At 37.8% G+C, this 26,406-nt stretch overlaps 1 protein-coding gene across 1 annotated transcript; it reads right to left on the minus strand.

The window, feature by feature from the left end:
• Positions 1–1,302: 1,302 nt before the first annotated feature.
• Positions 1,303–19,081, minus strand: LOC132172492 (nuclear transcription factor Y subunit A-7). Its single transcript, XM_059584003.1, has 6 exons — positions 18,911–19,081; positions 15,185–15,248; positions 14,141–14,274; positions 2,458–2,559; positions 2,139–2,303; positions 1,303–1,966 (listed from the first exon to the last, which is right to left on the minus strand). Exons 2-6 carry the CDS (start codon positions 15,210–15,212, stop codon positions 1,781–1,783), a joined length of 615 nt encoding a protein of 204 aa, XP_059439986.1. The 5' UTR covers positions 15,213–15,248; positions 18,911–19,081; the 3' UTR covers positions 1,303–1,780.
• Positions 19,082–26,406: the final 7,325 nt, after the last annotated feature.

Raw genomic sequence — 26,406 nt, forward strand, 5'->3', positions numbered from 1 at the left:
TTTTTAGAAAAAAAAAAAAAAAAGTAGCATCATTGGGGAAGAGAAAATAATATAGAAGAACACGAATGCATGTCCAAAAAGTCCTCTTTTCCATCACCAACCAACTTCAGGTAAGAGGTGAAAAAAAAAAGAAGAAAAAAAAAAAAATCATGCAATTTCCAATAAGACAAATGTAAACAACTTCGAAGTTTAGACAAAAATGGAATGATTTCAGGGAAGAAACATTGGGAATCAGATAATGCAAGACAAAAGAAGGAAATAGTGACACGTTGAAAATTGGGATAATTGAGGAATATCATAATGTTTGAATGACCCAAATAAATCATTGACATTAGTCAACACAAAAGCCAATCTTTTTTGACTTCATTTCTATTTCTCACTTCTATTATTCCAATCCCCACTAATGAGAGGATTTCACATGGAATGGTTGGGAGAATAACTATAAACCCATGGGCTGCGCCGCTCCAATTACAATCCACTCAACTTTTAGTTGAATAATGTAATATTACATTTATTCTCACTTCTGTACCCATTTCCTCGTACTCATAAGTAATTTTTAAAACTACAATTTGATTAAAATTTAATAAAAATTCATTTCATATTCAATGATAGTTTTAAAAACTACATATAAATGTGAAAAATGAGATTAGAAAAGTGAAAGTAAGTTTAACATTACTCTAAAAGATATTCGGCTCAGCTTACTTTTAGGTTAAGTTTAGTATTTTTGGTTAAAGTCAACCTCTCACCTTCCTTCCTTTCTTCTACACAATAAAACAAGGATGAATATTTGTGCATGTATTACATATGGAGATGCTATTTTTGGCTCCATCTCCAAGAAAGTACTGTTTTTTTTTTGAAGAAAAGAAAGTATTGTTTTTGATTGTACAATTATGTCCAATTACAATGAATATGCTTTGCTTGTGTAATATATGCTTTGCTTATCAACTGCTCTGTGAGTAATGTTGCGTATTATCTTTTTATTCTCTCAAAGTTCATATAATTTTTAAAATCATATTTGAATTTGAGATAAATCACTATTGATTTAAAAGTCGCATCAACTTTGAGATGACAAAAATAGAATAAAATAATAGTATATAACATTACTCTGGCTTGATAATGTGATAATGCACGGATTTCCCCGGCCGGCATAATTCTTTCTCAAGGCCGCAAATCATTTCTACATAATTTCCTAACATTATTGAATATCCCAAAGGCATAAAAAAGGACTAATTATTGAACTCAGGACAATTCCAGCTCCTATGAATGCCATGCAACTTTTGTACAAATACATTACATAATACAAGGACATCAACACCAATTTCAATTAAACCATTCTAACTTAACTTATTCTCCCACTTGACAACAATGGAATCAAAGGGCTGATGAAACATAACCAAACCAAACAATCAACAGGAATCAAATTTTGTGTTAGAAAGTCCTGAACTCGCCACATGTTTAACTGCAAAGAAATGCTCACACAGTAGACATTACCACCACTCTCGAAGGGACCCAAAAAAAAAAACAGAGCTAAGCCTAAAAGGAAATCCATCAAGGATAACATAAAAAGAGTCGCTGCTTCAATAATACTATATCTAGTACCTCCCTACAAACTCACTACGGGATAACCTATACATGATTCTGAATTTCTAAGTTTAGATCCAGACTGAAGCAATACTGACTGAGACCCATAGGGCTGGTACCGAACCTTGGTTTAATGGACATCGTTGATGAAAAACCGGTTTGAGCCAGCCCTTTGTGTGCTTTGTCATTGCTTCCAAATTCAGGATGTGCCATCCGAGGAAGCAATATCGCTTTTATCAGAGTTTAGATTGATTTTGGACTGCGATTTGTCACCTGCTGCCGCCTCGTTCTGTTGGTTCTCATTTTTCTTCGAATTTACAAACCGACCCCCACATCCCCTAGCTCTTCTGAGTGCATGCAAATGTCGAGATTCATGCAAATATGGCTGCAAAATTAGTCTTGAGTAATGAGTGATAAATCAACTTACACTAAATCAATGATACTGAATTGAGAAACAATGCAACCGCGCAGATCTTTATAATACATTGTACCCAATGAAGCAGACTCACCACAATGTTGCATATAAGAGGCAAAGATATTTGTGGTTTATATCGTACCTTCCGAGACTTGAGAGCTTTATTTTCTGATTCAGCTTTTGCACGCGACTGTCGACGTCGCAGGATGCCATGATATTGTTTTGCGTTCACAAACACAGGTTCCTCAACTGCATCTGATGGCAAAGGAACCCCAGCTTGCTGAATTCCCATCAACTGAAGGTGGACCTGAGACAAGTAATTATCCAATAATTGTAACATAGATGGTCATAAGCAATGTGTGGTCTCAACATGCACAATTACCATGTCATAAAGAATCAGAAAACCAATATATGGCGTTTTTAGGTAAGAGTGTCAACATATGGCATTAAAGAGAGCATACCATTGGTTGCCCACCATAGGGCTGTGGAGGATACGGCTGTGCATCATAGGGAGCAAAGATGCTTCTATAATAAGGATCTGGATATGGGTAGGCCGCTGGTGCCTTCAACAGACAAGCAAAAAGGTAATTAACTAAATATGTCACAATTCCAAATTTAAATATGAGAATCGAGAGGTGAGGGAGAAACCATAATCATTCTAGCAACTAATTCAGTAATAGAACTTCAATAAGAACTATAGCCACCAGTTCAATTTTAATAATCTTAGAATGAAGAGATGTCCAGAACTCATACTACTTTGAAAGAAAGGAAGGAGGGGGGAATGGGGTCTACCATGCAATCTACAATTACCTAAAAAGGAAAGTTTCCTAAACCTATTGTTATTCATTCCCAATCTGTATTGATTAATCATGAGACACTGTTGTCATGCAAACATATGAGTTAATGCCTTTCTAAAATTCTAACTTCCACCCAAGAGATCTCCAAAGAAGATATTGCTGAATATTTTGATTTCCCCCCTCGATTTTCAGTTGCCAGTCCATAATTTTTGAGAAGCTGCAACTTCCCAACTTCCAATGATATTTTTTGATATTTTTCAATGATATTAAATATTCTAAAATGAGAAGGTATAAAATATCACCAGCTTCAGTCAATCTCTCTGCACAAGAGGTTGAATTCTATAAGTCATCATGTTTTTTGTTTACAACAATATTATTTAAATAAAAAATTACACAGAAGCATACAACAGAAGGCGCAAAATTTTAAGATCTAAAGTTAACAAGGTCCAAAAAATCCAAAAGAAGAAAGTAGTTTCTATCAACAAATCAAACAGCATCAGACTTCATCACAGAGAGTTCCATGTATTCAAATCCTTGCACATCACTGAGACATTATGGGGGTGCTTTCCATATTACTCTACTACTATTCTTACTAAAGCTACCTTTCCAACTGGCCAAACAACTCTATAACGGACTTCAGTGTCACCCATGGAACCCCAAACAAAGGGAAAACAAGTGATCATAGCTCTCGCACAATGACTCAATGAAGCAGAAGATGATTTACAGACTTTCCAATTGATTTACGAATGCAGCACCAACGCACTAAAATCTTTCACCCTTCTTTTACGATTATCCACATTCAATATTTTTTCCCTCACTGTGTTCCAAAAGAACCAAGCCACCTCTCTCACGGCATTGACCCTGCCAAATATTCCTCCATAGAAAGCTTCCCCTTAAGCCTTCTCCTCGACAAACTCCATCACACCCTTTCATTGCACAACCGATACAAGTTAACAGAAAATAATAACCTCATAAACTGCTCCAGCGACTCAAGTTCCCAATCTTGTACAGCTCTCAATCCCCCACCCCAACTATGAAGCTAATAAATTAAGAGAATTCTTCCCTAACCTTCCTAATGCTTTTCAAAAAAACTTATCCCAATGCATCTCTAACTACCTATTACTAAGCAGATTTGATTTTAAGTGAGCTCTTTCTAGAGGAATGAATAAAAACCTATGACACTGCAACCTCACAGTAATCTAAAAACAATAATGCATTAGTTATTTAATAAAGATAATGCATCTGACGATTCATATAGAGTGAAAGAGAGACCTATAACAACATCTCTCCCTTTGCTCAATGAGTATTAATTGTTATTACCGTGCGCAACAATGATGAATAATACGAAAACAAAAAGAGAGAACAAAAGAAAAGAGACAGATTTACGTGGTTAGGCAATGTGTCTACGTCTACAGGAGAGTGCGGCTATATTTCACTATTCAATGATTTAGGGTTACAGCATAACATACTTATAAGAAAACCCTAATTGTACGGATGTATTTTGGAAAACCCCAACTAGGAACAAGCATGTGCTTCTTCCTAGTTGGAAAATAATCCATTCTCACAAGTTGTGAAAGAATAAGGATCAAAGTCACCCTCAAAGCATGATTGTAGTGATTTAAATTCCTGTCTGGATTGGATTTGGGTAGGGACTTGAGCTGTTTTGGGATTGGATTCGGGTATAGGCATGAAATGTACGGATGTAGGACCAAGCTCCAGAGGGGCTGATGGCAACCCAAATGCTTAGCTGGTGGGTTTTGGCACAGATGCTCTGTAGTTATATGATAAGGGAAAGGGATTTTGGAGGTTGATGGTGTTAGCTCTACTGCTGGTGGTGCTCTCTCTAAGGTCTCGCCGCAGGACACCCAGTTGCAGCACCACGTGAAATCTTAAAGCTCAGATTTCACCAGTGATCATGTACAGACGATAACTCTCAGGTCTGGACCACTGGTCATGAATTCTATTGAATCCTATATCAATGGTTCTGCTTGTTCTGGAAGTTCATCGAATTTGGCCAAGACGTTAGTGTCGGGAGATGATCCAATTGCCAAGAGTAACCTATTGGGTTTGGGTGGCTTTGAAACGGAAAAGGAGTTAGCACTGTTGGATAGCTCCTTAATGAGAAGGGTCACTTGTATAAGGAAAAAGAAAGCGGGCTAAACACAAGGTGGGTGAAGCAAGTTGTTTGAGTGGCAAAGATTCTTCTGGTCTGGATGGGCTTGATGTGTGTTGTGCAAAAAGGAATGGTTTAGCAGGTTTTGGAATTGGTATTATGCAATAGGGAAGAACGCTTTGTTTGTGAGCCTCTGAGTTGTTGCCCCCAATGGCTTCTTGTTGGGTACTGCAGAAGGTGAACGACATTCGCCATTTTGTAGGACCATCTTCTGAGGAGTTTGAAGGGCAACTATTAGCCTTTCTTACAACCATTGAAGCAAATCATAACCAGGAGGGGCAGGCTTCCAACTCCAAATCAGCCATTAGAAGTAAAAGAGAATTGAAAAGATTATCCTGCTCGATCAATTATGATACTAGAGGTGGATGTTCAAGCCATGGCAGAATGAAGGGAAGGGCTATCATGGTTTATCCATGAAGCCTAAATTGCTATCATGGAATGTAAGAGGGTTAAACAAGGGAGAAAAGTGCCTTAGAGTTAGAAATTTGCTCAGAGAGTGGAAGACAGATGTTATACATCTTCAAGAGACCAAATTAGAGCTTATCCCCTATAGTATTATACATAGTTTATGGGGGTGTCGTCATGTAGATTGGTGTTGTTTAGACTCTAAGGGGGCTTACATTGATATTTTGCTCGTGCGATAGGAGGGTGGTGGAGAAAATCGAAGAGTGTGTGGGTGAGTTCTTGGTTGCTGGTTCTTTCAAGAATGTCGAAGATCAATTTTCTTGGGCTTTTGCGGGTGTTTATGGCCTAAATGCCAAAAGCGATAGAAAGTTTTTATGGGATGCATTGGCTGTTTTGATAAGTTGGAGGGGCTTACGCTAGTGCATTCGGGGGGATTTCAATGCCACTGGTTTTCCTAGTGAGAGATCGGGTGAAGCCCCTTTTTGTCCAACTATGTTGGGAGTCTTCCGGTTTCATTTCTGAGCAGGGACACTTGGACATTCCTCTTGTGGGTGACCTTTTTACGTGATCTAGCAACAGGGACCTCCCTCTTGGTCTAAAATTGATAGATTCCTTGTTTTCTCGGATTGGAAACCAATTCCCTGATTTGCTCCAAAAGGGGTTACCTAGATTGTGCTCGGATAATTTTCCTATTCTTCTTGATTACGGAGGCCTTCCTGGAGCCAGAAGATATTTCAAGTTCGACAACATGTAGCTAAAATCATAAGGTTTTGTAGATAGGGTGAATTGTGGTGGACCTCTTATCACTTTCAGGGTTCTTCGAGTTACATTCTAGCTTGCAAACTTAAAGCGTTAAAAGCCGATTTACAAGCTTGGAATGGGGAGTGTTTGGCAATATAGAGAGAAAGAAACAACTTCTTGTGGATGATTTACGGATTCTTGAAGGTTTGGAGGAAGAGATAGGTTTAAACAAGGAAGGCTACAGTGATTAATGAATTGGAGAAGACAGCTCTTTTGAAGGAGGTGAGTTGGAGGCAAAAATCGAGGACGCCATGATTAAGAGAGGGTGACAAGTACACAAATTTCTTTCGTCGAGTGGTAAATTCGAATAACAGGAATAATTCCATTGAGAAACTAGTGGTTAATGGTACAGCTTGTTCATATCAAACTGAGATCAGAGAACACATTGTGCAGTTCTATGACAGCTAGGTTATCAAGCTGTAGAGTTGGCAGCCCAGGTTTGATGGCCACACGTTTGATTCCATTAGGGGGGAGGGGGCCATTTCATTGGTGAGACCTTTCGAGTAAAATGAGGTCTTTGAGGTGATGGAAGTCCTTAACTGTGAAAAGGCTCCAGATCCCGATGGTTTTACCATGGGTTTCTTCCAAGCTTGTTAGGAGGTGCTTAAAGTAGACATCATGACTGTCTTCCATGATTTTCACACTAGAGTATGTTTGAAAAAACCTCAATACCAACTTCATTTCTCTTATACCGAACAAACCAAGGGCTGTTGACATTAAGGATTTTTTGACTTATTAGCCTAGTGGGTGGAGTGTACAAAATTGTTACCAAAGTTCTAGCTAACAAGTTGAAAGTGATAGTGGAAAAGAACATTTCTAAGACTCAGAATGCTTTCATCAAGGGTAGACAGATTCTAGACTCTATTCTCATTGGTAATGAGTGCCTTGATAGTAGGCTTAGATTTGCGGAACCAAGTGTTCTGTGCAAGTTAGATATTGAAAAGGCTCACGACCATGTCAATTGGGATTTTCTGTTTGTATATGTTGTGGAGATGCTGTTTTGGGGAAAGATAGTGTAAATGGATAGCATATTGTATTTCCTTTGTGCGCTTTATGCATTGGTGAATGTAACTCCGATGGGTTTCTTTAGTAGCTCCCATGGCTTAAGAAAGCGAGACCCATTGTCCCCCTTTCTGCTCGTTATTGTTATGGAGGCAATAAGTAAAATGATTTATGCTTTAGTGAATACGGGTCTTTTATTAGGCTTCACGATGGGACCTAGGAGTGGTGGTGCTATCAATATTTATCACTTTTTGTTTGTAGACGACACCTTGATATTTAGCAGGGCAAATCCAGATCATCTTCGAAATTTGCATTGTTTATTTTTATGCTTTGAAACGGTTTTAGGTTTGAGGATTAATTTGGCTTAATCAAAGTTGGTCCCGATTGGCAATGTCACCAATGTTGAAGGTCTAGCTAGTATTTTGGGTTATTTTGGGTTGCAGGGTTTCTTCTTTGCCTATGAAATACTTGCCTTCTCTTGGGAGCCTCGTTTAAGGCCAAATCAATTTGGGATATTATTGAGAAGATAAAGCGTTGTTTTGCTTGATGGAAGATGATGCCTTTGTCAAAGGGTGAGAGAGTTGGACTGATTAAATGCACTTTATCTAATTTGCCTACTTCATGTCTCTTTTTCCCTTCCCAATTGGCGTTGCCAATCACATAGAGAAATTGAAGCGAGATTTTTTTTGGGTGTGGTATGGGTGAAGAGTTCAAATTACACTTGGTTAGCTGGACTAAAGTGTGTACTATGATCTCTAAAGAAGGGTTAGGCATTCGGAATTTATTGGTGTACAACCAAACTCTTTTGAGGAAGTGGCATTAACACTATGTTAATGAGAGAGAGGTCTTATGGAGGGTGGTTATGCGACAAAAGAGGATGCTTCGTGTGTGTTCGGATCACGCTCCTATTATTCTTGATTGTAATTGCTTCTCAGAAGGCAAGAGACCCTTCAAGTTCGAAAATATGTGGCTTAAAGCGGAGGGTTTTGTGGACAAAGTAAGGAGCTGGTGGGAGTCTTACCATTTCCAGGGCACTTCGAGTTTTATTCTGGCAAAAAAGATGCAAGCTCTCAAAGGGGACATTAAGAGATGGAATGTTCAGGAATTTGGAGATGTGGGAGGGTGCATTAAAGCCCGTATGGATGATATAAAGGATCTTGATAGGGTGGAGGAGGAGAGAGGGTTATCCATTGAAGAAATGGAGAGAAAAAGGTTGCTAGCTAGAGAGTTGGAGACTTATCTCTTAGATGAGGAAATCAGCTAGAGGCAGAAATCTAGGATTCGTTGGTTGAAGGAGGGAGATAAATGTACGAAATTTTTCCATCAGATTGCTAATGCAAATAGAAGACAAAATTCTATTGAGTCTCTGATTGTGGGTGGTTCTACAACTTCAGATCAAGAGGTCATTAGCAACCATGTTACCAGTTTTTATGAGTCTCTTTTTACAGAGAACCTCAACTGGAGACCGAGGTTGGATGATCTTGATTTTGATATGTTGACGATTGGTGGGGCATCTAGGTTGGAAGATCCTTTTGAGGAAAGGGAGGTGTGGGAGGTAGTAAAAGGTATGGATAGGGACAAGGCTCCAGGCCTGGATGGCTTTTCTGGCCTTTTTCCAGGATTGCTGGGATGTGATCAAAGGGGACATTATGGCGGTTTTTGCGGAGTTCCATGAGCAAGGTTATTTTGAAAAAAGCCTTAATGCCACGTTTATCTCTTTTATTCCTAAGATACATGGAGCTTCCGATATCAAGGATTTTCGTCCGATTAGCCTTGTGGGAGGGACTTATAAGATTGTTGCCAAGGTATTAGCCAACAGAATGAAGAAAGTGATGGATAGGGTCATTTCGAAACCCCACAACGCTTTTGTTAAAGGTAGGCAAATCTTGGACTCAGTTCTCATCGCCAATAAATGTTTGGATAGTCAAATCAGATCAGGGGAACCTGGCTTGTTGTGCAAACTGGATATGGAAAAGGCAAATGATCATATGAATTGGAAGTTTCTTCTTTACTTACTGAGAAGGTGCGGTTTTGGAGAGAAATGGTTTGCCTAGATTGAACATTGCATCTCGTCAGTGCGTTTCTCGGTACTGATCAATGGATCCTCTTCCAGTTTCTTTGATAGTTCGCGGGGAGTGAGGCAAGAAGATCCTCTTTCTCCCTTCTTGTTTGTTATAGTTATGGAGGCGTTTAGTAGGTTGATCAATGCCTCGATTAACAGGGGACTCATCTCTGGTTTCTCGGTGGGAAGTAGGGAGTCGGATTGGGTTATTGTCTCTCACCTTCTCTTCGCTGATGACACTTTGGTTTTTTGTGGGACAGATCCGAATCAAATAAGAAATATTGGTGCTTTACTTGTTTGCTTCGAAGCCGTTTCTGGGTTAAAGGTGAATTTGGCTAAATCTGTCTTAGCCCCTATTGGTAGTATGGATAATGTGAGCATTCTGCCAGGCATCTTGGGTTGCGGTTCAGCTTCTACGCCTTTGAAGTACTTGGGTCTCCCGGTGGGGGCCCCGTTCAAGGTCAAGGCAAGTTGGGAGGACATGTTGGAGAAGTATGCTAGAAGACTGGCCCCGTGGAAACACTTGTATTTGTCTAAGGGGGGGAGGATTACTCTCATCAAAAGCACCCTATCCAATCTTCCCACTTATTTTTTGTCTCTGTTTCCTATCCCTGCATTCGTGGCGAAGCGTATGGAGTAGATACAACGTGATTTCTTATGGGGTGGGATTAAGGATGTGTTTAAGTTCCATCTGGTCAGTTGGAACAAGGTTTGTTCTCCGATCTCTGAGGGAGGTTTAGGGATCTGAAATTTGCATGTGATGAATAAAGCTTTGTTGGGGAAATGGTTGTGGAGATTTGCTCATGAGAAAGAGGCTTGGTGGAGGAAGATCCTAGTTGCTAAGTATGGTGCGGTTTGGGGTGGTTGGCGTTCTAGAGATCCCAGTGGTCCGCATGGGGTGGGGTTATGGAAGCATATTTGCAGGGGGTGGAGGTCATTCCGAGGTCACTTTAGATTTGTCCCTGGTCTTGGGTCCAACATCAGGTTTTGGGAGGATATCTCATGCGGTGAAATGTCTCTCAAGGATGCTTTTCCTGAACTCTTCAATATTGCCACCAATAAGGATGCGTTTATTGCAGATAACAGGGAGTGTCTAAATGGCTCTATGCAGTGGAACGTGTCCTTCATTCGCAGGGTTCATGATTGGGAAGTGGAGGTCTTGGCCTCTTTTTACACGCTCTTGTATTCGCATTCGATGAGTGGGGTAGGGGAGGATAGGATGTGGTGGATCTCTTCTCGTAAAGGAAAATTTGAGGTAAGATCTTATTACAGGATCCTTGCTTCTACAAATCCCATCCCTTTCCCATGGAAAAGTATTTGGCGCACTAAGGTTCCTTCAAGAGTGGCTTTCTTTGCTTGGACGGCCGTGCCTGGGAAGACTCTAACATTGGATAATGTTCGGAAGAGAGGTATTGTAGTGGCAAATTGTTGTTGTATGTGTGAATCGGATGGGGAGTCAGTTGATCATCTCTTTCTTCATTGTGGGGTTGCGCGTATCTTGTAGAATGCCGTTTTCTCTCGGTTTGGTTTGTGTTGGGTGATGCCTGGTTGTGTCAGGGAGTTGTATGCTTCTTGGTGGGCAGGTGGCAAGTCTCGTAGTGTTGTTGTGTGAAAGATGGTCCCTCTTTGCCTCATGTGGTGCATCTGGAGTGAGAGAAATGCTAGATGTTTCAAGGACTCATCTAGGAACATAGAGGACCTTATCCACTTTTTCTTGTACACTCTTTTCACTTGGACTGCTGGCTGGCTAGCGCCTTTAGTAATTAGCTTCCCTGACTTTCTTTTTATGATCTCTTCTTCTTTTTCTTCCTCTTAGTCGCTCTCTTGTATACTCCCTGCGTACTAGGGTTGTGCCCCTCTGCGCTCTTTAATACATCTTTTGACTTATAAAAAAAAAATATATATGGCAGTGCATAGGGTGGGTAGCGTCCAAATGAGGTCCATGGGTTGTATGGGGTGGGGCTTTGGAAAAATATCAGGAGGGATTAGGGTGAGCTTTCTAGACATACTAGTTTTGAGGTGGGCGATGACTCCAAAATTGATTCTGGCATGACGTATGGTATGGGGATCAATTGATCAAGCCCTCGAGACACCTAGACTTGTTTAGCATTGCCCATTATAAGGAAGCTGCAATGGCAAACGAGCTCATCAGTAGAATATTACCCTTTTCAAATCATCTCACGATTGGAAAGTGAATCTCTTTACCTCGTTCTCCACTTTGTTGTATTCTATTAGAGTGAGACGGGGTGGTGGTGAAACGAAACTTTGCTGGGTACCTTCCAAGAGAGGGTGTACTTTGATGTTTAAATTATACTACAATGTTCTTGTTCCCCATGATAGTAGTCATTTCCCTTGGAAGAGTATTTGGTGGAATAAAGTTTCCTTAAGAGTGACATTCTTTGCTTGGTAGGTTTTAGGGAAGATTTTCACCATAGACAATCTAAGAAAACATGTCATTGTGGTTTTAATGGTGCTGCATGTGTAAGAAAAATGGGGAGTCAATAGATCATCTTCTACTCCATTATGACATTTCCAATGCTCTTTGGAATACTATCTTCAGCAAAGTATGCATAGTTAGGTGGTAGATCTCTTCGCTTGTTGGAGAGTGCTAGGTGGTAGGTTTTAGGATCGAAGCTTTGAGGATCGTGAGAGGACATTAGTAGAATTAAAGGCTTTATTCTTTAAGACTTTTTTTCATTGGGTTGTCGTCATTGATTTTGCACTTTCTTGTGTTTTTAGATCTTTTTTATGTTTCTAATTAGGTCTCTTTTGTATACTTTCTATGTACTTTGGTTGCACCTTTGCGCTATTTGATGAAGTTGCCATTACTTATTAAAAAAAAAAAAAAAATCATGTCTAACAATGTAACCCCAACACCCACACTGCCACACATCAACTTTAAAACAAATGGTGCTTCTTGCGGCTACCGACTCTCTAAAACCGGAGCATCGGTCAAAGAAAACCTATAAAACCAGTACATATTCTAACAGTCAACCACCATATATATATATAAACAAATCAATAAAATGGAACAATGAAGGATTGGTGCTTGCACTCAATAAAAGCACCAGATTAGAATGAAAACCGGAAGAAAAAAAAAAAAAATGAAATGTTAAAGCAAGTCCCAAGCGTTTTCACCCTTAATCTAGCACTCCCAATAGGTCACCAACACATCACATCCCTCTAACACTAGATACATGAAAGACGACACTTTGCCTTGGTATGGCGAGGATGAGACAAATGCAGCTGGTTTGCTCATCATATGATGGGGAACCCCAGTTTTTTTTTTTAAAAAAATTTATTTTTTTATGATGAGGGGCCCCTCCAAGGCAAGGCCACTTCAGGTACCCATCATTGTCGGGTAAACTTCCGACCCGTGCAAAACACTCCCTTCATAAGGATCGGATAATACTCTAACTTCTTTGGCGGGCTAATCCCGAGGAATTGTTTACACTCAAGGGGATTCGAACATTAGACCTGATGGAAATGCCACCAAGACCAAGGCCCTTACCACTTGAGCCAACCCCAATGTAAAAAAACAAAAAGCATTAAAGGCATAAACACTCGATCCACAGCCTCCATTTTCCAATCACAGATAGTCCTATAGAATCTTGGACTCCAATGCAACATCGCAGCTGACCAATCCATATGACTACTGCTGCTTTCTTACTAAAAAGAAAATAGGTGCAAATCAATTGGAGCTCAAACATACAATGATAACAGCAATTGTTGGCCACATCAAACCTTCGCTACTTCAAAACTAGTTCTATTTTCACCTGAATTATCCGCAATAAAAGTTAGTCTTTCCCTTTACCTAATTCATAGTTCTATTTATATCCTTGGATTTTATATTTTTCTTTCTCACTATAAGCATTGATAACCAGGTAGCTGCTGGATATGGGCAAGAATTGTATATTGATGGTTCTAGTGCCCAAGAAACAAGAAGTCTGATTGTTTCATAATTTACCTTCTCTCTATCTATTTGTGGTTTTTCTTTTCCTTTTATTTTTGGGTTTGAATGATTAGCCTGCTTTTGCAACTCACCACATACAATATCTTTTCCCGATATGTGCTTTCAGACTTCTTGACTGCTGTGTTCTCATTGCTACTCCAAATTCTGAATGACAATAATCATCTTGAGTCTACTAAGGAAGATATCCACAAATTAATTAACATCAAATAATTAATGTATCGAGAGATCCTTTTTCAGGCATATGGTTTAACACATTTCAAACATTCAATATGAAGTAGGGGAAAAAAAAAAAAAAAGAGTATCAAATCAACATATACACTATCCTGATTCCTGACCAAATAACCATACAAATTTCATTCATTTCGTAGGAGTTTAACAGTTACATTTCTTTTTGTAATGGACGTACCAAAAAGCTTTTCCATGAGGATTATATAACTCATGTTCAAAAGAGTAAGAAAACAAGAAATCTCAGCAGAACGAAATCCTCGCTTGATCAGACTAAGAACAAACTGACTGCAATGCTGAAATATTACCAGGTATCCAAATGTTTAGCAAAACAACATTGAGGAAGATACTTGGTTGTCATTGGTAGGATATCAGGAACCAATAAGATTCCTACGAATATTTGAAACTTAATTAGAAGATTGTAGTAGGGAAGCAGGTTTTGAGGTAAAGATGTTACAAAAATACAAGGTAGGGGATCAGGATCCTTTAGGGATCTAACGAAGACTTTTAATGACAATACAGTTGACAGATGGGAGTACAAAGTTATGTCCAGATTACTTTTAATCCCCCAAAAAAGGTAAAAAAAATCAGCAATATACATAGCAAACAAATTATGTGATTGAAAAAAACTTTCGAAAAAGATGTTGCAAGTGAAATAAGCTAAAAATAACATGAATACTTTAAAAGTTGACTTCAAAGTTAGTACCATAGCATGTCCTGCTCCAAGCTGCGGAGGTGTTGGATACTGAGCATTTGGAGTAGTGATACCAGAAAGAGACATTCCAGTTGCATGAATCTGAGATTCGGAGTGTTTTTGCTGCTCATCAGCTTCACTATTATCTGGACAATCATTGGTTTACAATACATAAATATTTTATGAAAAATTATAAAAAAAATATTTAAAGAAAAAAGAGTATTTGAAGTCCACAAAGAAACTAGTAACTAGTAAAACAAAAATTAAAGGCACCAAGTTTTACAATTGAAGTGAGGGACTCCAGTATGAAGAAATCAGACTGGTGAGTCAACTTTAAAATGGGGACAAAGAAAATTGTAAGTTTCTTCAACATTATAATTATCACACAGCACAAGGGAGCAATGGAAACAGACAAAAAGAACACCATAAAGCAATATTACCACAGATGGATATGACTTTGACCGGCTCAAGTGGTAAAATGGTGAAGTGGGATTAGGGTAAGTCACCAGTTCAAATCTAACCACTAAAAAATAATTACCATGGAAGGTAATGAAACTGCCAAAAACAGCACATTAAAATCCATATATACAAAGACCCTCACTTGAGACTCATCCTAACCCACACAAAAAAGGACTAGTCGCTATAATGTGAACATCCTTTGTTTCTGGTGGTTGAGTAGCACCAAACCCATGCGGGAGATCTTAGGATCAAATCCTCGGAAAAGCATGAGTTAAAAGAGAGGATTAGGTTTTCTCTAGTTAGGGTTATTCTATTTTTGGAAAGATAACTAATACTAATACAGGAGGAAAAAAAAAAAAACTAATAGCTTGCACATTTTGGAGGAAAAATATTATTGTAATTTCAATATTCTGAAGAGTTGGAGCACAAAGCAGAGGCAATTACATTCAGTTTGACTGATGCTAACAAACTAAAATATGCTGGGTCAATTAGAGCACAAATTAAATTATGATTTAATCAGTTCACTGAGATTAAAACAGAATAGTGAAAAGTGTAGCACAATTGTATAAATTTGATCAAGCCTTAGAAAGAAAATACCAGAAAGATCGTTTGCAGAAGAAGTCATGAGGCTGTAATGCACGCTGAATCCCCACAGCCAAATCTGGCAGAACAACCAACATTGTCAAAGTAAAAACCAAAGCATTCCAGAGACATGCTATCGGAAAAAGTCTCTAGTAACCAAAAGTCATACTGTTGGTCCAAGAACACAAGAAGTATACAATAGAAACACCTAGTTTGAGAAAGAGATGAGATTAAAAAAAAGGTCATGAAAACTAGAAATGTGCAAATAATCATATGCAGCTATCCACTGAAAAAGGGTATAAAAAAATAAAAAATAAAATAAAAAAATGGTCTTTAGCTCTGCCACCGTCCTCTCATTGTCTTCAACGCTCCGGTTATTTCTCTCTCTAAATGCACCACATCATACAGAGCAGGATCATCTTCCACAAAGCTTCACTTTGAAGATTACCAATCTTTTTTCTCCAACAAGCGAGGAGATCTCTCACATGACGAGGCATGACCCATGCTAATCCAAAAAGACGGAAAATAGAGTACCATAAGGCACTAGCTATCTCGAAATGGAGCAAGAGGTGGTCAACGGTTTTCCCACTCTTCTTATGCATACAACATCAATCTACTACAATGATTTTCTGCTTTCTTAAGCTGTCCATTGTAAGATCTTACATAAAGCGGCAGACCAAGCAAAGAAAGTCACTCTCAAAGGTCCCCTACTCCACCAAATACACCTTCGAGGGAAAGGATTGCTGTCATTGGGGATTAAGACATTATAGAAGGATTTTACATCGAACACCCCTTTCTTGGGCTTGAGAGAGAGGCTTGGCGGAGAATGATGGTGGACTCTAAATATGGAAATTGATGGGGAGGGTGGTGCTCTGGTGAGCATGTTGAGGCGTATGGGGTGAGTTTATGAAAGAATATTAGGAGGAGTGAGGGAAATTTTGTAGTCACACCAGATTTGAGGTGGGAGATGACTCCAAGATTAGATTCTGACATGATCTTTGGTGTGCTTAAGGATACCTTTCCAGTTTTATTTGATATTGCTTACGCAAAAGATGCTTATGTTGCGGCTCACGTGGAATTTTCTAGATATGCCATTCAGTGAAACATGAGCTTTGCTAGAGCAATTCATGATTGAGAGGTGGATGTCTTTACCGCATTCTTCAAGATGTTGTATTTAGCGAGAATGAGATGGGAAGGAGAAGACAAGTTGTGATGAGTCCCTTCCAATAAAGAGTTGTTTGGTGTTAAATCCGTCTATAGTGTCATGAGTTATCATGATGGTTTCCGTTTATCTTGGAAGAGTGTTTGGTGAACTAAGGTTCTGTTCAAATTGGCCTTTTCGTATGGTCAATGACCTTAGTAAAGATCCTTACCAGGACCAATCTCCGAAAGCAACACATCATTGTGGTTGATAGGCATTGTATGTGCAAAAGGAATGGAGAGTCTGTTGACCATCTCCTTCTTCATTGTGAGGTTACTTGTGCCACTTGAAATGTTTTCCTCGGTCAGAACACAAGCAACCCTTAGTTTTAACCAAACAAACCAAACAGAGGACAGAGTTTCAATCAACCAAACAATTGACAAAGTTCCCATCAACCAAAATATTCAAACACAAGCAACCCACAAGTTTCGATCCTAAGATGCTTGGAAGCCAAACAGAGGATGAAGGGGGTGTAGAGAGCAAGCATTGCTTGCGTAACTTGATCCAGAAACGTTCAACGAGGCCCAATTCAGAATCCACGGCGGCCACTGACATTGTCAGAGGAGGCGAGATTGCATTGAGGTTGTGATCTCCAAGCGGAATCGAACAAGCGGAAGTGGGATCGGAGGGAGTGAATCGGGCAAGTCGTGGTGGGTGGAGAGGCAGAGAGCAAGTTTGATTGGGAGAAGAGGAACAAAAACATCAAACTCAAAAAGAGAGATAGAGAAACAAAAAAAAAAAAAACAAAAAAGGCGTTTGTAAACAGTTCACGCCACATGTGGCGTGATGCTATTCACGGATGGATTTTGCATGTGGGTTTACATAAGCTGATGGATGGGTTTTTTGGAGTTTTCATTGGGCATTTTGGCTAAAAAGAAGAATTGCATAAGCCATTGGGAGTGCTCTTATTGGGCTATTCTTCATTTTGAGGAATAAATAGTTATTCCCAGAAATAATAAAGTAACCAAAGGAATTGCATAAGCCATTTGCTTTAATGAAATCCAATATGCTAGTTCTCATACTGATGAGGGCAATCATGAGAGGCAAATTCATGTGCTAGTGACAATTAATATAAAAGATGAAGTATGATAACCAGCTCCATCAAATATGCTACATGCCATGAGACAAGGTTGAATTCAAGGGAACTAAAGCATGACAAACATAATTGGAAACGGTTACATAAAAACTTAAGTACCAGGAAATTGTATTTACAGAAATTTAACTTTCAAATTAATCTTTCAATCAAGACAATTATTTGATTTCTTAGACATTCAGATGTACAATGAAATCTGGAGCATACTTTCTAAATTTTATATGTCATTGGAAAAAAAAATCCCATAATCATCGGAGGGGCACAATCATAGAATATAGTAATTTTCATCCTAATAATCATAAATTATCAAAACAATGTTCATACCAAATGCAAAATGGCCCTTAAAATCTTTCAGATTTGACAGATTAAGATTGAACCTATTACCTTGCTTTAAAATATATTGATGCTGAATGACTTCGCAAACTTCTTTACAAAAAAAAAAAAACACTCTTGCCGTAATCCGTTCCTCTTTCACCTGATTTAAGTCATCCATCTAATAACAAATCAGTTCTTGCCATGCGCATACTCTTTGTAACCATTCCTAGACGATAGGCCTAGAGTGTAATTACCCGAGAAAGGACAAGATAACTGGAGACTGACTGTTTACCATAACACTATTAATTCCATTGTCTACAACTCTATTCAGTATCAACCCAAAAATACTGCAAATTCATTCATCAACAAACTTAACTGTAAAAATAGCAAGTTCCTCACCAATAATAACCAAAACTAAATCAAATTAACCCATAAATCTACTCAATAAACTCGCTTAAGGCCAAAAAAAAAAAAAAAAAATCAACTAATTAGAAGACTTAAGAGTATTAGACCTGAAAAATCAACTCAATTACAGTTTTTTAATAAAAAAAAATACACAATCAACCATGTAAATCCGGGGAAAAAAACTCAGAACAAACCCAGAAATTTTTTTTAAAAAAAAAACAACAATGAAATGTGCAATTTGCATACATCTCCAATTTCTTCAGTTTTCGAATTCAAAGCAAGAAACTCGAACCAACATATCACCAGAAACCAAGACCCACTCAGAAAATTTCAATTATAATCACAAAAAAATAAATAAATAAATAAATAAACACCTAAGTACCCGTATGGTTGCCGAGAAGCCGACAGAAAACAAAAAATAAAAACAAACAAACAAACAAAACAAAACTTCAGAATCCAGTGATCGAATTCCGAGCTCTCATTTCTTTCCACACATTTCCCAGCAACCAAACAGAACAGACAACTAATTAAGAGCTGAAGCCAAAGAAGTCATAACACAGTCACATCGTTAAAAAAAAAAAAAATTAAAAGTTAAAATTAAATACAAATCACTCAATTATTGTTTTAATTTCTGAGCCACAAACATACATGGGAACAAGAAATTAAACAAAAAATATATATATATATATATATTGAACAAACTAGGGTTTCGAATTTCGAAACTTACCTTACAGGGAAACTTCGCTGACCCCTTATTAGTAAAAATTCTCCTTCTTCTTCTTCTTCTTCTTCTTTTCCTTTTTGCAGGAAGTGAAACGAATTTCTGTTTCGGAAAACGAAAGTTTACCACCGTACTTCACTGCTACCTGCCCATTTTGCCCTTTTCCGCTTCCACAAGTTTTTCTTTTTTTACATGTCTCCTTTTTTTCTTTACACTTGGGTTATATGTCGAGCAGGTTTGGTGGGTCGGAGAGCGATCTGGGCCGTTGAAATGCGGATGGGTGATTCGGGCAGGGGAATGGTGCTGACCGGAGTGTGGAGGCGCTAAATCTAGTCCACGAATTGCTGGGGCCCACGGGGTGAGTGGATGGGATGTGAGAAGTAACCGCTGACCGTTGTCGTTTTTTAGTTCAGTTTGTGCGAGTGTACGGATATTATGTAGCTAGGACCACGGGAGAGTACCGTAGTCTTACAGATAAGGCTCTAAAATAATTAGTAAACGTGGTTTTTGGAATTTAATTTTAACTTCTTAATTCTTTACATATATATTAAATTTTTAATAAAAATTACTTTAAAACAGTAGATCCGTAGCTGTAGGGTTTTTTATTTTATTTTTATTTATTATTATTATTTTTTTATATATATTTTAAATTTGTTATTGTTTTGAATTATGAATAACATATATGATTTTCGGATCACATTTAAGATATGAGATATGAGATAAATCACAAATAAATAATGGTCTTAATACATTAGTAGTTTGAATTAACAATATATTATGAAATTATGAACATTGCTTCTCTTTTGAAATAACAAATTTGAAGAGTTTTATATTAAAGAAAATTGGTGAAATTATATATGAAAATCGATTTATAACCAATCTTCAGTAACTGCGAGTTAAAGTTAACCGCAATCGGCCTCGCGGTTGCGATTATGACGAAATAACCGTTACCCGCAACCGGTTGTACACCCATAACAAAAGGTAAATTATTAGGATAATGATTATGGGAACAATCAAGGTGCAAAAGTTAAAAGTAAGTTTCTTAAATGACAATAAAGTACTTGAAATACTATCTTGAAAGAGAAAACATTAGATTTTTGGACCTCAAAGAAGACACTCACCAATTTACCATGACGTGTGCCTCGAAAAGAGCTTTTTGGAATTGAGTCACATGCACAATTTCGAGGCCCATAGAAAAAAGTTATGTATGTATAGTGTCCCAAAATAATTAAGTAGGCTTTTAAGACAACTTGATTAGGGGGTTAATTGGACTTTGGGTCACTAGGAACAACTGTAATGGCATTTTCAAAATTTTGGGCATTTTGAGCTACAGTACAAGAACGCTCGCGTGGGGGACCACATGAGCGCTCATGTGGGACCAGGCCGAGCACTCGTTGACTTTTTGTTAACCGATGGTTTTTACCCAATCGTACACTTGAAAAGCATTCTTAAACTTTTGTAAACAGTACACGAGTGCTCGTTGCTACTGTACGCGAGCATTCATTAACCAATTTTCAGAATCTTGGACAATACCCAAATTGCATGCCTGAAAATCATTTTTAACCCGTTGTGAACAGTATACGAGCACTTGACATCGTAGTACACGAGTACTCACACCTTTTCAGAATTTCTCCTACAACGCCCTCAGCTTTTTCTCCTATATAAACACACGCCTCACACAACCCTTAACCCTCATTTTAGACAAGGGTGGCAAAATGGGTTGACGGGTAGACAAGAATACGACCTGTAATGACTCGCCACCCAATTAACCTAAACACGAGCACGACACGATTAGCTAAATGAGTTGAACTCCCAAACACGTACATGACACGACACGTTTACACGAACAAGGTGTAGCAACCCGATTGACACGACGCGACCCGTTTGAATTAAAAATAGGAAAAATAATTTAATAACTAATAATAATACAATTGGATGATTGGAATTCAAATTTTAATAGAATTCACAATGATAAAAACATAATAAGTTTGATTGTTAACAAATTGTCATTCAATAAAAACATTCACAAAGATTAGTAATTTTAAACTCCATCATAGCAAATAGCAAATTTCAAATTTCAAAATATAAAGTTTACATGTAAATGATTTGGGAATTGTCTCTAATAGATTTAATTGTCTATTCAAATAACAACGTCTCTTGGAATTAAACACATAAGAGCACAAATATGCTCATTTTAAAAAATATTAACAGATTGTACTCCAGATGAATTTGGAATGTCACAGGAATTGACATCCGTTGTCAGAACATCATCTTCTTTGACATCCAACTTCAACTGTGTGTGTTCTATGTATATATATAAAACAAAAAAAAAAAAATGAATTAGTATTATTATAGTGTAGTCAAAAAATAATATAAGTAAATGAATAAACTAAATATACAAATAACGAATATTACCCTGCTGATCTCCATATAACCAATCTTTAGTGCAAACTAGTGCCTCAACAATATTAGGCTTGAGTGAGCTCCTATATTGATCAATTACACGTCCACCAATACAAAAAATGGATTATGAAGCAACAGTAGAAATAGGAATACTCAAAACATCACGAGCCATAGCAGCTACTTCAAGATAGCGATATTCACTTCCTTTCCAAAATGAAAGGATGTCAAATGTTTCATTCTTATCCACAGACCTAGGTTTGTCCAAATAAGTTTCTAATTGATTCTTTTGTGAATGAACATCAACTCCACCAAATGCTAAATATTGCTACATGAAAAAGAGAGAATTTAAATAAACATAATTTACAAAGTAGTTAAGAGTATATATACTAAGTTACTAACAAGCTAAGAAATTAATAATATTATTTATCGTTTCCCAATCTAGTTCTTGGCGATGTTCTTGGGGCTGAACAATTATGGAGCTTGAAGTTATAGAAGAAGCACTATACTCCACAAAAAGCTAGAATAATTTATCACGAACATTCACAAACTCTACAGAATCAAACATTCCATAAATCGTCGTATAGTAGTAATTTACAAGGTGAAGCTTGTAACAAGGATCTAAGATAACTGCTATGGCCAACACTACACTGAATTCTGACTGATATTTCTCAAATTTAGAGATCATTTGAATTTCCATTAACCTCTTATGCTTATCTTTGCTCACAAGTTGTTGCTTCAAAGTCACATAAATCTTGGCAATTACAAGAAAGTATAAGTTGGCAGTGGATACTTGGTACTAGAAAAAACTAATATAGCTTGGTAAAAGCAAGCCAAAAAACTGCTGATATTCTTCACCTTTATCCCACTCAAGTGCAGTAGGACAATGCTTATAGTTAGAATCAGTCATCTCCAAATAACTAAAAGCACGCCGATAGTGAATAGCACTCTCAAGCATAAGATAGGTAGAATTCCATCTAGTTGGCACATCTTGTCTGAACCCCTTATTACTATTCAATGACATTTGATTTACAACTTGAAGAAAATTTTGTTTTCTTGTGATCCTCTAACATACTTAACACTATCTCAAATCTTATGGATAGCATCATTGTTTCTTTTCAATCCATCTTGCACTATCAAATTAAGAATATAAGCACAACAACGCAAATGAAAGAACTCACCTTCACAAAGAAGGGATTTCTTAATGTTCAATTTTTGTTTCAACAACTCAACACAAACATCATTGGAAGAAGCATTGTCCAATGTTATAGTAAAAACCTTGTTCTCAATCCCCCACTCCTATAGTAAATTATATATCTTTTCAAACAAAGATATACCATTATATGGTGGAGGCGTAAATGAAAAATTTAACACACTTTTAGTTAATACTCAATCTTTGTCAAGAAAATGTGTAGTAAGACACATATATCCAGCAGTTGTCAAAGAAGTCTACAAATCAGATGTTAGACAAATCCTCCCAGACAAACATTCAACATAGATTTAACATTTTGTTTCTCCCTCAGATGCATCTCAACCAAATCAGCCTTAATAGTATTTCTAGAGATAGTTGGTGCATCACTATGCAAGTACGGGTGTATTTCTCTTACACCGTCATATTCAACAAATGAAAATGGCAACTCATGCTTAATAACCGCAGCAACCAACAATGCTCTATATCTTTTAGGACAAAATTTAGAGACACTTATTGACATAGATCCTTGACTTCTAGCTAAGAGCATTTGTCTAACATCAGGAGTGTTTTTCCTCTCGCAAGATTCAATGTGCCGCATTAGATTTCCAGTTCCATATGAACTTTGAGCCATATATTGATGACCACAAAGCTTGCATTTTGCCTTAATCGCATCGTCATCTGGATCCACATTAGGAACGACATCAAAATAATTTCAAACAATTGAGGTCTTCCTACACTTCTTTACCTTTTTTCTTTTTCCCCTTAGAAATAGAAGCATCTACTTCTATTGTATTTAATTCAACCACATCGTCGTTGGGTTCAACTTCAACCGAATCTTTCCCGAGTACTTCGTAGTCTTCGTTATTCATCTACAAGCTTAATAGAGATAAATTAGATAATAGAGACATCATTTTCTCTGAACATAAGTTGAACTTTATAATACATGATCTAGAACTAACCCTTGAGACATTTAGCTATAACAAGCAGAACATGCAATGCCACTCTATCCCTCACATATTACAAATTAGTTATTGGTCATCAAAGTTTTTTTTTTTTCCTTTTTTCTTTTCTAAAAGACCAAGAACCTGAAAAACTACACGGGAATAAAAAAGAACACAACTCTGACAATAGAAAAACTAAACTACAAAAGCAAACTATGCATAATAAATTAATATTCCAATACAAGCATGCTTCCAACTCTCTAAAGCATATAATACTAAATGGGTATTCACAAGTGTAGTCCAACATCTGCTCAACACCCTTTTGCTTGAGATCTAAAAATTATATGGTAGTAGCCTATTCAGACCAACCCACCCAAAAAACCTGCTCAGACTAGAAAACTCTTTGGTGGACCTTTATCTACAGAATTTGTGTCTTAAAACTTCCTCTAATCTTTGAAATATCAAATTAGAATGCTCCTGCAATGAACACAGCCCACAACTTAATAAAATTGTTCCACAAGATCGCTTGGATAGGTACATCAATTCACCTGAGACTTCAATTAATAAAAATTTCCTTTCGTGTGTAAGATGTGATCGAAATTAAGAACACATTAGGGATGATGAAATAAAAGAGTAGTTGCTGGATGATAATTATGGAGGGATAATCTAGCATTAATAAAATTTAGCACGAGAAAGAGAAATCGCAAACTATGGACTAAAGTAGAATGAAACAACAGTGAAGATTGAAGACTCATGGTCGGGAGACATTAACAGATCAAAAAGAAAAGAAAAGGCATAAACAAAAAGCAGCTATTGGTCTTCCTGCAGATGCAATATCATGAGAAAAAAGGGTTTCTCAAGGTAGGAGACGTCCAAGAAAGATCAATAACTACCTTTTCTCTTGATAGGTATATACAACTCACTAAACATATGGGAATGAACCCGTTTCTAAACGCTCATCTCCCTATTTATGAGAGAAGGAAATTTGCTATTTGGTCTTAAGACCTTTGGCAAAAATACCAACAATTACTTATAGAAGTGCTAAGATTCAAGGTTTCGCAAGATGAGGGCAAGATAAAAAAGAGGAAAAGAGTTTAGGCAATAATATATGAGAGGGAGTAAAGAATATTAACAAAAGAAATAGTCCAAAAAAGAGCAGCATGAACAAAAAAGATTTACATACATAAAGCCATATTGATAAAGAAAGGATTTATTGTTAATAGCTTAGTTGAAAAATGTATTTCCAGAATCTTTTTAAGAATAGGAAGACAGTGAAAATTATTAGAATGCTACAACAAAAGCTTCTTTTCTAAGAACAAAAATTTGATTTGAGAAGTATTATAGTCAGGGGGAAAGTACCTGCGAAATCCAGTCCGAAAGAGAGGGAGGGTGTTACAGTGCTGATGATGAATGCACTGTAATTGAGCTTTTAACAAGAGAGAAAGAATGTAAAAGAATGGGAAAGAGAGAGAAATGGAAGGATCTTTATTGAACAAGCAATTTCGAGGATTGCTTAACCTCCATGAACCTTTCAAGGATGCTCTACCTCCAAGTTCAGAATGAACTTACAACCATCAAAAGCTAACCAATTGCAGAATGAGCTATAGACTTTATACTATGCTTTAGCTGCTAACAACTTAACAGAAACTAACTACCATAACAACTAACTGCTAAGTAGTTGCTGCAGCTCCTCCATTCCCCACGTGCCTTCTCAAACCCTTGCCAGGTGTCTTCTAATGTCTTGAAGGCATAAGAAATGCCACCTCAGCTCTTCAGGTACAGCCCGTTGCACTACTCCCTGTTTTAAAACACCTTGCCCAAAAGGTGTGGATAGGCCTTCTTCAATGCTTGAAACTCTTCCCACAGCAGTTTGTCCTGCCCACCTAATCAACAAGTCAGTGACTGCATGATTAGCTTGAGCTCTGACCCTCCTATCCAAAACTGCCTCAGGTTCAGGCTGAATAATTCCATTGAAGTCCACAGGCGGCAAGGTGGGAAGTGCAATATTGCTTCTTCCTATCTTGGCCTTTAGTTGAGAGATGTGGAACACATGATGAATCTGGCAGTAGCTGGTAGATCCAGCTCATAAGCTACCTCACCTATCTTCCTGACCACTGTAAAGGGTCCATAAAACCTTGGAGCTAATTTCAAAGCTCTCCTAACCACCACAGAGCCCTGTCTATAGGTTTGCAGCCTAAGAAAAACCTGCTGCCCCACCTCCAATGTTCGCTCAGACCTCCTTAAGTCAGTGTATTTTTTCATCCTCTGCTGAGCATGCTGCAGGTTATGCTATAAGAGTGCTAGAATCTCTTCTCTAGATCTTAAAACTTCATCCACAGCAGCCACCTTAGTAGTACCTGGTACATAGGTCAACAACCTAGGAGGTAATCTGCCATAGACAGCCTCAAAAGGAGTCATTTTGATAGATCCATGCCAGCTAGTGTTATACCAGTATTCAGCCCAAGGCAGCCAAGATAGCCACTGCTTAGGCCTATCTTGAGCAAAACACCTCAAATAATTTTCTAAACTCTTGTTAACCACTTCAGTCTAGCCATCTGTTTGTGGATGATAGCTAGTGCTCATCTTAAATGAGGTTCCTTGTAACCTAAACAGCTCTCTCCAAAAGACACTAGTAAAGGTAGGGTCACAATCAGAGACAATGGATGTGGGCATACCATGTAACTTGATGATATGAGCTACAAAACGTTGAGCAACCATAGATGCAGTATATGGATGAGCCAAAGAAATGAAATGGCTGTACTTAGATAACCGGTCCACCACCACTAAGATCACTGATTGTCCATTGGAAAGGGGTAACACTTCCACAAAATCCATAGATAAATCTGACCACACCTGAGAAGGAATTGGAAGAGGTTGCAGTAATCCAGCTGGAGATGTGTTGTCATGCTTATTCTTCTAGTAGATTTCACACTCCCTTATAAACTGCTTCAATTCCTTTTTCATTCCCT

The sequence above is a fragment of the Corylus avellana genome, chromosome ca2 (genome assembly GCF_901000735.1).
Source record: "Corylus avellana chromosome ca2, CavTom2PMs-1.0".
Taxonomy (NCBI): domain Eukaryota; kingdom Viridiplantae; phylum Streptophyta; class Magnoliopsida; order Fagales; family Betulaceae; genus Corylus; species Corylus avellana.